This window comes from Cervus canadensis, chromosome 9 (genome assembly GCF_019320065.1).
Source record: "Cervus canadensis isolate Bull #8, Minnesota chromosome 9, ASM1932006v1, whole genome shotgun sequence".
Classification (NCBI taxonomy): domain Eukaryota; kingdom Metazoa; phylum Chordata; class Mammalia; order Artiodactyla; family Cervidae; genus Cervus; species Cervus canadensis.
Genome location: NC_057394.1, coordinates 29827088 through 29841707, shown reverse-complemented (window position 1 = coordinate 29841707; position 14620 = coordinate 29827088). Strand labels below are relative to the sequence as shown.

At 36.7% G+C, this 14620-nt stretch overlaps 1 protein-coding gene across 1 annotated transcript; it reads left to right on the top strand.

The window, feature by feature from the left end:
• The first annotated feature begins 12965 nt into the window (after positions 1 to 12965).
• LOC122447250 (endogenous retrovirus group PABLB member 1 Env polyprotein-like) lies at positions 12966 to 14137 on the top strand. Its single transcript, XM_043477782.1, has one exon. It carries the CDS (start codon positions 12966 to 12968, stop codon positions 13998 to 14000), a length of 1035 nt encoding a protein of 344 aa, XP_043333717.1. The 3' UTR covers positions 14001 to 14137.
• Positions 14138 to 14620: the final 483 nt, after the last annotated feature.

Sequence of the window (14620 nt, the reverse complement as noted above, 5' to 3'; positions counted from 1 at the left end):
CATATTTATGTGATTATCACCAGCTGAAACAGCCATATCTTTTGAAACTATAGCCAAAAACTAAATAATTGGCCTGTGGAAACCAGTATCGTGCAGACATTATTGAAAGAGTCAGTTGTGTTTCTAAGTGAAGTGCATTTTATCATAAAACTTTTTTTTGAGGGGGTGGCAGGGAGAATAGGCATCATATGTTCAGAAAGAATAATATTTCAATTAAGCTTGGTTTATGCATATTATATACAGATGCATTAATGTTTCTAGAATGTCCACTTTATAAACAGTAGATATTAATAGAGAAGCAGCTGATAGAAACATGCCATGCCTTACCAAGCAAGTGGAGGATGTAAAGGCAGGGGAGGATTATGAATTAGAAAGCTGATACGTGAGCTCACAAGTCAATTGCAGGGATATGACTATAAATATTTCACAGGTTAAAAAAAAGAAAATTATCTTCTTAAAAGTGTTTAGACCACATTTCCACAAAAGGAAACCAAAAGGCAGCCTTTACTTTCCAAAGTGTGTAAAGCACCACTTCATATTTCTTCTATAAACATTTTACTTAACAGCAGTTTTAGATTCACACTGAAATTAAAGGATGTAGAGAGGCTCCCCACATACACCTGTCCTCACACATGAATAGCCTCTCGTATTATCAACATCACTCAGTAGAACGGTACATTATTTTTTTTTTCCCCCCAATGATGAATCTTCATTGACACATCACAATCACCTAAGGTCTATAGTTTACCTTAGGATTCACTCTTGATGCTGTACATTTTGAAGGTTTGGACAAAAGTATAATGATACCCATTGTTATAATATCATACAGAGTATTTTCACTGCCTTTAAAATCCTCCCTCTGTCTTCTACCTATTCATCTCTCTACCCACACCTCTGGAAACCAATGACCTTTTATTGTTGTCATACCTCCTCCAAAATGTCATGTAGTTGAAATTATATATAACATAGCCTTTCAGACTGGCTTCTTTCACTTTCTAACAGTCATTTAGGGTTTCTCAAGTCTTCATGGCTTTACTAGCTCATTTCTTTTTAGCACTAAATAATATTCCATTGTCTTAATAGACTATAGTTTATTTATCCATTCATCTACTAAAGCCTATGTTGGTTGTTTCAAAGTTTTGGCAGTTATAAATAATCTGCTGTAGACATCTGTGTGCTGGTACATGTGTGGACCTAAGTTTTTGACTCCTGTTAGTAAATACTAAATAGTGAAGTTGCTGGATCATATGATAGAAAGCATGTTAAAAAACAAAGACATCACTTTGCTGATAAAGGTCCATCTATTTAAATCTATGGTTTCTCCGGTAGTTATATATGGATGTGAGAGTTGGAACTTGAAGCCTGAGCGCGGAAGAACTGATTCTTTTGAAATGTGGTGCTGGAGAGTTTTGAGAGTCTGGAGACTTTGGAGCATCCCTTGGACAGCAAGGAGATCAAATCAGTCAATCCTAAAGGAAATCAACCCTGAATATTTATTGGAAGATTAATTAGGGAGCACAGAAGTGAGATGCAAAGATGACTTGGAACAGTCCAGTTCAGTTCATAGCTGCAGGGAATTTTTTTCTGGTGTTTTATTATTATGATGTTTGACATATTTTCTAATTTCCCTTTTAATTTTTGTTTAAATGCATGACTATTTAAAGATTATTGTATAACTTTTCATTATTTAGGAGTACTTTGGGTTAAATTATTTTTAACATCAATTTAATCAAACAATTTAACATTAATTTTTATTTTTAGTTTTAGTTTTTGAGATTTGGTTAATGGCCCAGCTAGGTGCACATGAAAATAACATGTATTCCACAGATGTTTGATAACATATTCTAGAAACATCAATGAGTTCAAGTTGGTTGATGGAATTATTCAATTATCAACATCTATACAAATTTTTTTTTTTAATTTACAGCAGCTTATCATTCACTGTGAGATGGATATTCATTTCCCTAACTATGACTGTGGACTTTTCAATCTGTATATAATGTTTATGTTTATTATGTTCTCATGATGAAGGTGGTGTTAAAGAAGCCGCCTGCCAATGCAAGAGATGTCAAGAGACTCAGGTTCGATCCCTGGGTGAGGAAGATCCCCTGGAGAAGGGAATAGCTACCCATTCTTGCCTGGAGAATCCCATGGATAGAGGAACCTGGTCAGCTATAGTCCATGGGGTCTCAGACATGACTAAACCTACTTAGCACACATAAATAGTTACATTTTTTATGTTAATACTCTATATCCTAGGAACTACATTGTCTCTTTTTGGTATTACCACATTGAGGTTCTTGTGTTTATTGTCAGCATGTTAGGCCAATTTCTACTCTTTAGCTTTCAACCTGTCTTTATATTTATAGTGTATCTATTATAAAAAAGGATATAGCTGTCCCCCCGCACACAATAGTGAGCCCTCAAATTAACATGAGTCATCTTTCAAATGCTATACATCCCCCAGTTCCTGGATGTTTTGGGTTTCTCTCCATTGTCTTTAAATAAGATTTCCCTCAGCAAAGTTTATATTTTTTAATGTAAAAATGTTGTCTTATAAATCTGACTTTGTCACTGGCAGACCAAAAGCGTTTTTAGATTTCTGTCCTTCGGTAGTAAAATACTCCACTTACAATACTATTTATTACTGTTCCTAATGGCACTGCTAAATAATAGAATTGAACAGAATACAATTTAAATATCTTATTGACTCTAGTCAGCCATTCACAAATTAGGCAGTATTTCATCTAGCAGAAAGTGAAGAGTTCTGAGGAACTCTGAGGAGCAAAAGAGTGGATAGTTTCAGGCAAAGTCACCTTTTTTGGGGGGAAGGCAGGAGTCTATCAGAGGGGATTACCTCACTAGTGCTGACCAAATCATTCCAAACTGACTGGTTAAGCTTGCATTATGAGAGAGGCTGGAGTTGCCATTAGATTAGGTTATTAAATCTCAGTTTAGTCAGGAGGGCTTAGCACAAATGACTTCTTTTGGGCCTGCTGTCTTTTAAAATCACTACACATATAATACAGAGACTCCCTTAAAGTTATTTCAGCTGTAGGTTGAATGAATATGCAAACTTTCTCCTTGAGTTTTATATTCCTTCCAAATACAGTTAATTGTTAAAATTTTATCAGGTACCATGAGATTCTCAGATCAAATTTTGTATAGAAATATAACACATTATTTGTAAATGTATGCCTTATTCTACAAAATTAGATTTGTTACTTTTTCAAATAATTAGCACTATTTTATACATAATTTTCTTAGGAATTGCTATAGAAAAATGTATACTGAAAGATAATATTAACATCATTATTTTAAACCAAGCAGATAAACAAACTATGTTAGTGTATAAATGTAAATTACAGGCCACTTTAGAAAACAATTTGGTAGTTTCTCAAAAAGATATAAATAAAACTAATACATGACTCAAAATTTCACTTATAGTTAGGTAACCTAGGAAAGTGAAACATATGCTTATGCAAAGAAACGTGGCTATTCAGGCATCATTATTCACAATAGATCAAATTAAACAATCCAAATATCTGTCAACTGGTAAACAGATATACCCAATGTTGTATACTGACAAGATGGTATACTATTTAGCGTTGAAAAGGAACAAGCCACTGAAACTTGCTATATCTTGGATGGATGTCAGTCTACCTTATGTTAAATGTGGACACAGGAAATAATGTATTACATGATTCCATTTATATTACACAGTCAGGAGAGGCAAATTTATAGAGAAAGAAAACAGATTAGCAGGCGCCTAGGGCTGGGATAAGATTGGATATTTACGGTAAATGGGCATATGAGATCTTATTATAGGATAAGTGTGCTTTAAAATTGATTTATATTAATAGCTGCCCCACTCAGGATAGCTACTAAAAACCATATGAAATGACTCAATGTGAACTGGCAGATTTCATAGGTGAAAGACTTCTTAATAAAATGATTTAATGAAAAAAATGAAATAAAAACATAGTGAAAATAAAATGCACCAATCAAAACTAATTAAATACTCAATCAAACTGCTGTATTATTGAAACTTGCAAACATTTTGAAAAGGCAAATTTTGCAGCATTTTCAAATAAAATCATTTGGATTTACACATTCCTAATTTCTGAGCAACAAAAAGGATAAGCTTAAATATGGTAAACGACCTTCTGGATGAGGAAGAGAGATCACCTACACTGCTGCATACTCCCCTGAAGGAATATTTAAAAACTGCTAACCCCATTGGGAAATTCAAATAGCCTCATTTAGTTTTCATCTTTTTTTTTTTCTTTTTTCTTTTCATGCCAACTCTCTAATGAAAGTGCTAAAGAGCAATGAAATGGCCATAGGCAGGAAGCCAGAGGAAAAGGGAGAGAATAAAGAGCCAAATAAGCAACCTTTAAATAACTAAGAGCTGATTGATTGATTCAACCCATTTAGACAATTATCTTAATAGCTCTGTTTGTTAAAATTTCCTGGTAGTCTTGCCAGATACTCTGAAATAGCTGTGATTCAGAAATAATATGAGTTGTGTTTAAGTGCAGAAGATGGGGAGTCAGACAATTTCGATTTAAATAGAGCCTCTGTAAATTCTAATCTGTGCAACTTCTCCCAGGTTCAGGTTCAATTCATACTGATTTATGGATTTAAATGAGGTCACACATGTGAAACATTACCACTGTACCCGGTACCTTGTATTTACTCAAAACACAATTGTAGAATTAATTAACTAATATATAACAGCTGTCATTAATATCAGCTTTAGAAAGTCATTCAGGAGGAAATTATCAGAGTAGATCACGTATACTGAAGGTCAATACAATGACAGAAGGCAGAAAAGTTGACCTATTCGAGAAACTTCAGTTGAGCAGAGAAAAGTCTTAGTGGTTGAGTGCTTGGTCCATATAACTGAGCAATATACAGTCCAAACAATTATTAAGTTATTCTACAAACCTAAGTTTTTCATGTTTTTTTTTTCTATTCAACATAATAAGATAGATTAAATAGTATAGCCGGTGTACTAAGTCGCTCAGTCATGTCCGACTCTGTGTGACCTCATGGACGGTAGCCTGCCAGGCTTCTCTGTCCATGTGATTCTCCAGGCAAGAATACTGGAGTTGGTTGCCATGCCCTTCTCCAAAATAGCATAGAGTTATAGAATAAATGAACCCAATTAAGACTTGAGCAATGAACTCCTTCAACAGGGAAAATAATATGTTCACATACACCTTTATAATGATTCTCCCTATCTTATATATCAAACACATTCATTAAGCACCTGTTTATCTTACAGGTGTTATATATTAGGTTTTCTGCTAAGGAACACAAATAAATATAGAAGATAATTTGGAGACAGGAAGATGCCTGCTTTGATACAGATATGTACGGGTAGCAACGGTAAGATTAAGGAAGAATAAATAGGAGCCTCATCTGGACAAGCAAAATCTCCCTTTAGGATAGAAGTCTTTAAGCTTTTTGTGATAATGGTCAAAAAGGAAATGTTTCAGGCTTTACAGGTTAGAAATTATCTGTCAGAACTACTAAAGTCTACTGTTGTAGGGTTAAAACAGTCATAGACAATATGTTTAATTTAAAAAAAAATAAGGAAAAAGAAAAGAAAGGTAGAAAAAGGGCAAAGGATGTTGACAGTGTTCTTAAAAAAAAAAAAAAAAAAAGATTATTTACAAAAAATAACCATATTGGCCTGAGTGCCATACTTCACTAACCCTGCCCTTGAAGAAGCTATTTGAAGGATGAATTTAGTATGTGAGATGCAATTAAGGTTGGAAAAGTGATATACCTAAATAGCTTACTTTGTTTAAAGGTAAGTTTGCGTGAAGTTAATGAAAATGTTGAACACATTTAAGTATAGAAGAAAATCACTAGATTACATATCAGAATGACCACTGTTCCTTGATTTTGGGTAAGTTATCCTTTGAAAACATAAATTAAAAAAAAATACAGTTTAATAAAATCTTAAAGGGAAGTCCGTGACTTAGTATATAGAAATTAAAAGCCTTCCTATTTACTTCCCTAATAGTGTCTGTTGTTTCAATCAAGTGCATTAATAATTTGGAGTTTTACCAAGTAAAATCTAAGAGCTTTTCTTGTTATTATTATTTTTTTATCTCAGCAAGCTGCAAAATACTCCCCCATTGAATATTATCAGAAATTTGATAAATATCTTAAAGTTCCAAAGTTTTGATTCAGAATTTTAAGAATTGAGTTGAATATGTAAAATATTCAGTAATCTGTGGTGCTCAGATTTCCCCTGGAAATTCATCATTTGAAATACCAAAAGTTCAGGTTTAGCATCTCTTTGTATTAACATAAGTTTCTTGAATCTGTGATTTGTTTAAAACTACTTATGTGTCAAAGCAACCAGCGATCCACATACATAATTAATTAATGTTTACTTTTCAGTCAGGCATTATACAATAATGATCTTGGAAATATATCTCAATTTATAAATACATAGCTTCCCATGTGACTCAACAGTAAAGAATCTGCCTGCCAATGCAGAAACCACCTTGAGACACGGGTTCAATCTCTAGGTCTGGAAGATCCCCTGGAGGAGGAAATGGCAACCCACTCCAGTATTCTTGCCTGAAATTCTATGGATAGAGGAGCCTGGGGGCTGTGGTCCACTGGGTCACAAAGAGTCAGACAGCTGAGCACATAAAAAACAACACAACAGATGGAAGTTGAGAAACAAAATCAATGAACAGGTGAAGACTTTGTACTAGGTAGTGGCTTCAACAGATAAAACCACAACTATGTGTCTCCATTTCTGTTATATTTACAGCAGAGCAAAGACTTACTTTATTCCATTCTGTGGTGCAAAGATAACAGTCTTGGCCTATATTAGGTAATAATAAGCTAATCTAATTAAGTAATACAACTCTAATTGTATTAAAGTGATAATGAACCACACTTTACAAATAAGAAGATATCATTATAAGAAGGAAATACCCCTTAGAAAGGTTAAGTGCTCAGAGTTAGTGCTGTTCAATAGAAATATAATGAAAATCACATAGATAATTTATAAATTTTCAGGATCCACATTAAAAAAAAACAGTAAAAAGAAACAATGGAATCAATATAAAATGATTAATGAGATATTTTATATTTTTTTATGCTAAATGCACCCTGGATTTTCAATATGTAGCATATAAAAAAAGCAAAGCATCATTAATCATTTCATATGCTCAAATAATATTTTGAAAATATAAGGTTCAAACAGAATGTTTTATTGAAATTAATATTCTGATATTTTTGCTATTTGGTTTAGCTACATTTCACATGTTCAACATCTGTGCATGGCTAGTGCTTACTGCGCTAAACAGGACATCAACAATATAAACAACACATTTGGCTCAGGAACTGCTAAGGAATGTATAATGCAGTGGTGGTTCAAGAAGTTTTGCAGAGGAGACAAGAGCTTTGAAGATGAAGAGCACAGTGGCCAGCCATCAGAAGTTGACAATGACAACTGAGACAATCATCAAAACTGATCCTCTTGCAACTACAGAAGATGTTGCCAAATAACTCAGTGTCGACCATTCTACGGTTGTTCAGCATGTGAAGAAAAGTAGAAAGGTGGAAAATGTTTGATATGTGCATGCCTCATCAGTGACCACAAATCAAAATTATCTTCATTTTGAAGTGTCATCTTCTCTTTTTCTCCACAACAATAATGAACAATCTGTCCATCGGATTTTGACATGCAACAAAAAGTGGATTTTATACAACAACTGCCAGTGATCAGCTCAATGGTTGGACCAAGAAGCTCCAAAGCCCTTCCCAAAGCCAAACTTGCACCAAGAAAAGGTCACGGTCACTGTTGGATGGTCTGAGCTGGTCTGACCCACTACAGCTTCTGGATCCCAGTGAAAACATTACATCTGAAAAGTAAGCTCAGCAAATTGATGAGATGCAGTGAAAGCTGCAATGCCTGCAGTTGGCATTGGTCTACAGAAAAGGCCCAATTCTTCTCCATGACAACACTCTACTGCATGTTGCACAACTAACGCTTCAAAAGTTGAACAAATTGGGCTACGAAGTTCTGTCTCACCTGCCACATTCACCTGACCTCTTGCCAACTGACTACCATTTCTTCAAGCATCTCGACGACTTTTTGCAGGGAAAACACTTTCACAACCAGCAGGAGGCAGAAAATATTTTCCAAGAGTTTTGTTGAATCCTGAAGCAAGGATTTTCATGATACAGGAATAAACAAACATTTCTTTTTGGCAAAAATGTGCTGATTGTAATGGTTTCTATTTTGATTAATAAAAATGTGTTTGAGTCTAGTTATAATGATCTAAAATTTAAGGTCTGAAACTACAATTACTTTTGTACCCATATAATATGTATATATTATATGCATTCACTATATGTGTGTGTGTGTGTGTGTGTGTGTGTGTACTACATCCTGCTTTTCAGTAAGAGAGCATATGCAAAAAAAATAAATCATATTAATCTACAGAGAAAGTGTAATCCTATTACTATGTGATTTTACAGTGAAAATATACATAGACACATTTTAGTGAATATCTGCTAATTACTTTTCAATGATTGAAATAAACCTGTGGACAAAGCTTGGATATAACTGATGTTATAATTAAGTTCCTAAGCTAAAGTTAAAATATTGCTAGCAGGACAACATAAAATTATAGTTAAATTTGACTTTATTAAAGAGAGACAATAAAGAAGGAAAAAAAGATGGTGATGGGGATGTGTGGTTGATACATTTATTCTATGAAGTAAAAGTCTGTGAAGCATAGTGTAAAATAGATGAAATAAGAAATTGATGTTTATATAATTTTTATTTAAATCTTAACTAAAAATTAGAGTAATGACTTAATATTGAAAGGACAAATGAGGATTGAATCAATAAAAAATCCTTTTTATTGGCAAGTAATTCACTGATTATATAAACTAAAAAATAGCAAATTAAAAGTTTGCCATATATATTATTTACTTAAATAGAGGAAATGGACATGTTTTAAAACACAGTATTTAAAAATTATTTTGTCTTGAAAATAAAACTTAATATGTCAATATTGTTTTTCTGTGGTAAACTCTTTGTAATATTTTATTTTTTACAATATTTATACATTGTTAAATAGAATGGATAGGATTTTAATATCTATCAAAATAATAAAGATTCCCACAAACTTTGATGCACTACTGAGAATTTGCTTTAAGGAAATTATTCAGCTTAATAAAGCTACATGCATGAAAATTTTTATTGTGGAATATTGACAATGTTGAAGTGTGGAAACATACCAATAATAAAGGGATAAAATATACAAGTAGCAAACTATTAAAAAGCCTGAAGAAATTTGAATCTATGACTATACTGAAGAAATATAATTGTATATATTCTGTTGCATTTATAATGTATTTAGAAATAGTCTAAGAAAAGCAGATGTTTGGTTTTGCTGTTCTGTTTTGTATGGCTTCTTGCGGGGAGCCGGCCTGACTGCTCAGGCCCCTTCTCGGCCCTGAGAGAGATCAAAAGGTCCCTCTCTGTCCCGCCACCCCTGATTTGTTAAAGTGCAAATTGGCCTTTCTCACCTCCCTCAAGGAAATCGCTGCAGCCACCATTTGCCTATTTTCCTGACTCTGATAAGATTATCGGGCTCCTGTGAATGGCTTATGTCTAGGTAGTCTTTACCTGATTGTAAGATGCTGGTACCATGCTCTGCTGGAGTTAAGATAAACTCCTAAAACTAGTATCTGCAGTTCTGCACGTATACAAGTCTTTGATCTAAAATTTGGTGAATCCTGTTAGTATATATATGTATGTTACGCCTCAATAAAGTCGTCGGAATCAGTCACAAGCTGACTCCGTCCCTCTCAACCCCATCTTTCTTAGTCTTTTATTTCTCAGGTGCACTGGTGATTGCGTCCTTGACCTGTTCATCTAGCCGGCAGGCCCGGCAAGTGGCGCCAGAACGAGGAACGTGGGCGGATCCCAGAGCACAGCCACCCAAAAATATTGAAAGTGATCCCGGGAGAAAGCCTCACCTATTCAGGTATCATTGGAAAACTGTGGGTGGAGAGGGTATAGTTGAGAGTAAAAATTATGGGGCAAAGTAAAAGTAGACAGTTCTTTGTTTCTATGTTAAAAACTATGCTAAAAGCTAGAGGAATTTCTGTCTCTAAACAGAAACTAGAAAGATTTCTTGTCTTTGTGGAGGAAACTTGTCCTTGGTTCCCAGAGCAAGGAACTATTAGCCTTGAAACTTGGATAAAGGTGGGAGAACAAATTCAAACAGTTTATACCCTCTGTGGACCAGACAAAGTTCCTCTTGATGCTTATTCTCTATGGACTCTAATAAGAGATTGTTTAAACCCAGAACACGAGAGTAGGAAATTTGAAACAGCCTTGAAATTTATAACACCCAAGTGTTCAGGTGCCCCCCAACGGGTAGCGGAGCACATATATGACTCCCCAATTGTTTCAGGTTCCAGAAAAAATGATAATGAGACTACTGCTCTAGAACAAGACTCAGATTCAGAACTTTCTCCTGATGAGGAAGACGATTTAAAAGAGCAGGCTTTTGAGCATGACAAAGAAGGATGGGATGCCTTTATAGTAACTCAACAAAAGAATAAAGACCAAGGCTCCCCTTTTTCTGAACTTAGAGAGATGCTAACATCCATATCTCAGAGAATGGAACAACTAGACTTATCGCCCATAAATACAACTAAGCCGTTGCATTCTAAAACGCCATCTGTTATAGCCGGTTTAGATCCTGACCCGCTGCCGCCGCCGGTCCCGCTCCCTCCCCCTCCTCTCGCAGAAGCGCCTTTGATTCCAACAGCGCCAGTATATGTTCCATCTAGCCTAAAAAGGCCAGTACTTTCACCACTACAAATGGCTGTGAAAACAGCCCGAGAACAGGGTGAAAATCTTGAGGGATATTCTATGATTTTTCCTGTTTTTCAAGATGCTAATCATCAGAGGTATCATGAGCCTCTGCCTTTTAAACAACTGAAACAAGCTTGCACTCAATGCGGGCCTACTGCGCCGTTTACTCTAGCCATAATTGAAAGTCTTTCATCTCAATACTTGCCTCCTAATCTCTTGTGGTGCTCAAAATACGGCGAGGTCTGTAACATCATTGAAGACCGTAACCGCCGTAATGGGCTGCAGGTTACTTTTGACATGCTAATGGAGGAAGGACAATTTCGAAACCTTAATCAACAACTGACCCTTCCTCCCCTAGAATACTAAACGATGAGGGGCGAGCTGCTCTGGCATTGGTTGAAAAGGCCCTCTCTCAGCATTTTGCTACCTACTGTGATTTTTCTCAACCGTGGGGACTATATGTGTTTCCCTCTAAACATACCCCGACGGCAGTGTTATATCAAAATGCTCCCTTACAGTGGATCCATTTACCTGTATCGCCTTCAAAAGTTCTTACTCCTTTTTTTGATTTCATTAGCCTCCTCGTTGCCAAAGGAAGGCGTCTTTCCAGAGAAATGTTGGGAGCCGATCCTGCTTACATTTATGTGCCCTATACCAAAGAACAGCAAGAATGGCTTTTTCAGTTTAATGACTCGTGGGCTTTGGCCTTTTCCTCCTTTACAGGTCAAATTATTAATCATTTACCTTCTGATAAACTTTTGCATTTTGCCAGCCAGCATTCATTTATTTTTCCAAAGAATGTTTCTAATGTTCCTATTCAAGATGCTCTTACGATCTTTACTGATGGATCCTCCAATGAAACTGCTGCCTTTGTGGTTAATGATACCCCTTTCTCCTGGCAGACGAACTATACATCGGCTCAAGAAGTAGAACTTTCAGCCGTTCATAAAGTATGCTCACAATATTCCTCACAGTCTTTTAATTTGTTTACTGATAGCAAATACATTGCTCATGCTTTGCAATATATAGAAACTGTTCCCTTTATTTCTACTGTGAATTCTAACATTCAACATTTGTTACGTTCAATTCAGTCTCTGCTGCAACAGCGCACCTTACCCTGCTTCTTTGGACATTTACGTGCCCACACTGGGCTTCCTGGACCTCTATCTATGGGAAATCAGATGGCTGATTCTCACACTAGAGTTTTTCTTTCACAGGTGGAAGCAGCACAGCAATCACATGCGCTACATCACCAGAATAGTAATACTCTTCGTTTGCAGTTTCAAATCCCTCGAGAAACTGCACGACAAATTGTTAAATCTTGTCCTGTTTGCCCTAAGTTTCTTCCAGTTCCACATCTTGGCATTAATCCTCGCGGGCTTCTACCGAATCATCTTTGGCAAATGGATATCACTCATGTCCCTTCCTTTGGTCGTTTAAAGTACGTTCATGTATCTATTGACACCTTTTCAGGATATATTGTGGCATCCTTACAGACTGGTGAAGCCGCAAAACATTCTATCTCACATTGTCTTTATGCTTTTTCCGTTTTAGGCACGCCAAAGATTTTAAAAACTGATAATGGCCCCGGCTATGTCTCCTCTGCCTTCAAAAATTTTTGTTCCTCTTTTTCTATCACCCTAAAAACAGGCATTCCTTATAATCCACAGGGTCAAGGCATCGTGGAACGTGCTAATCAAACTTTGAAACTACAGCTTCAAAAAATACAGAGGGGGGAGCTCTACCCCCTTCTACCCAGAAATTACCTTAATCACGCTTTATATATTTTAAATTTTTTAATTTTAGATAAAGAAGGACATTCAGCCGCGCAGAGATTTTGGGACCCTCAGATTTCCAGCAAAAGGCCAATGGTCTTGTGGAAAGACCCGCTGGATAATAACTGGCATGGCCCAGATCCCGTGTTAATTTGGGGGAGGGGTCAGGTATGTGTTTTTCCACAGGACGCCGAAGCACCGCGCTGGCTCCCGGAAAGGCTGGTACGCCAGACGGAGGAGATCACTGAATCAGCAATTAGGTTGGCTGACTTTACAGCAGAGGAATCTTCTCCCGACAAATCAGCAGATGCATGAGTGTTAATGCATACTTATATTACGAAAATAGATCTGTTTCTTCTCCTAATGATTTTAATCGATTTGAGGGTAACTACTACCAAGTTTGGGACGAATATTTCTGGATGACCCCTGAAAAAGGACAGCTACTGACCCCTGCTGACATTTGCTGGGAGCAAAAGACTCATGTACCAACATTTGGAGGCCGAGAATTTCCAGGATATCACATGAAACATATGGGACTATTGCCTACCCACAAATGTAAGACTGTAATGGATGTAACGTTTATTGTCAACAAGTCTGTTATTTGGCCAGGGACAGATTGGGAAAATAGCCCTGGTATAAGATGGGTAGCCCCAAATAACACTCGATGGATTTGTGGATACAACCTTTGGCCCTGGCTCCCTGTAGGATGGGTGGGGAGATGTACCCTAGGGTTTGTGTTTGCCCCTGGGAGAATTCATAAGCAAAAAATTAGTCAACCTGTTAATTTACCTTATGTTAAAGCCCAGTGGTCATGCTCTGTTTTTCATTGGTATGATTATTTAGCCTCAATTTTTGTGCCCTCTTTAGGAGCCACTGATATTATGCTCAGGGTAGAGGCTTTGAACAGTTTTACAAAACAGGCATTGACAGGTACTATAAGAGCTTTAGAGGCTCTTAATGAAGAACAAAAACAGATGAGAAAAGCCATTCTACAAAATCGTATGGCTCTGGATATTCTAACAGCCTCTCAAGGGGGAACATGTGCCTTAATAAAAATGGAGTGTTGTGTATATATTCCTGATTATTCCTCAAATGTTTCTGATGCTTTAGAAGATATGAAACAACAAGTAGCCGCTATGGATTTTTCTGACTCCAGCATTTGGAGTCAGATATCTGCCTGGTTTCATAGTGGTTGGTGGAAATCTATAATTTTCATCATTATATGCATATTGTTATTGCTGTGTTTTGGCCCTTGCATTTGTCAATGCTTATCTGAGATGATAAATAAAAGATTGCTGATGTTTTCCCGTTTGCAAACGCGGCCATTTCCTTCAAGGGAGATATAATGGCCATTAGTCAAAAGAAAAGGGGGAGATGCGGGGAGCCGGCCTGACTGCTCAGGCCCCTTCTCGGCCCTGAGAGAGATCAAAAGGTCCCTCTCTGTCCCGCCACCCCTGATTTGTTAAAGTGCAAATTGGCCTTTCTCACCTCCCTCAAGGAAATCGCTGCAGCCACCATTTGCCTATTTTCCTGACTCTGATAAGATTATCGGGCTCCTGTGAATGGCTTATGTCTAGGTAGTCTTTACCTGATTGTAAGATGCTGGTGCCATGCTCTGCTGGAGTTAAGATAAACTCCTAAAACTAGTATCTGCAGTTCTGCACGTATACAAGTCTTTGATCTAAAATTTGGTGAATCCTGTTAGTATATATATGTATGTTACCCCTCAATAAAGTCGTCGGAATCAGTCACAAGCTGACTCCGTCCCTCTCAACCCCATCTTTCTTAGTCTTTTATTTCTCAGGTGCACTGGTGATTGCGTCCTTGACCTGTTCATCTAGCCGGCAGGCCCGGCAAGTGGCGCCAGAACGAGGAACGTGGGCGGATCCCAGAGCACAGCCACCCAAAAATATTGAAAGTGATCCCGGGAGAAAGCCTCACCTATTCAGGTATCGTTGGAAAACTG

What these genes read in the sequence shown, in the direction of transcription:
- LOC122447250 (XM_043477782.1), top strand. Translation starts at nt 12,966, where the DNA reads ATGAGTGTTAATGCATACTTATATTACGAAAATAGATCTGTTTCTTCT.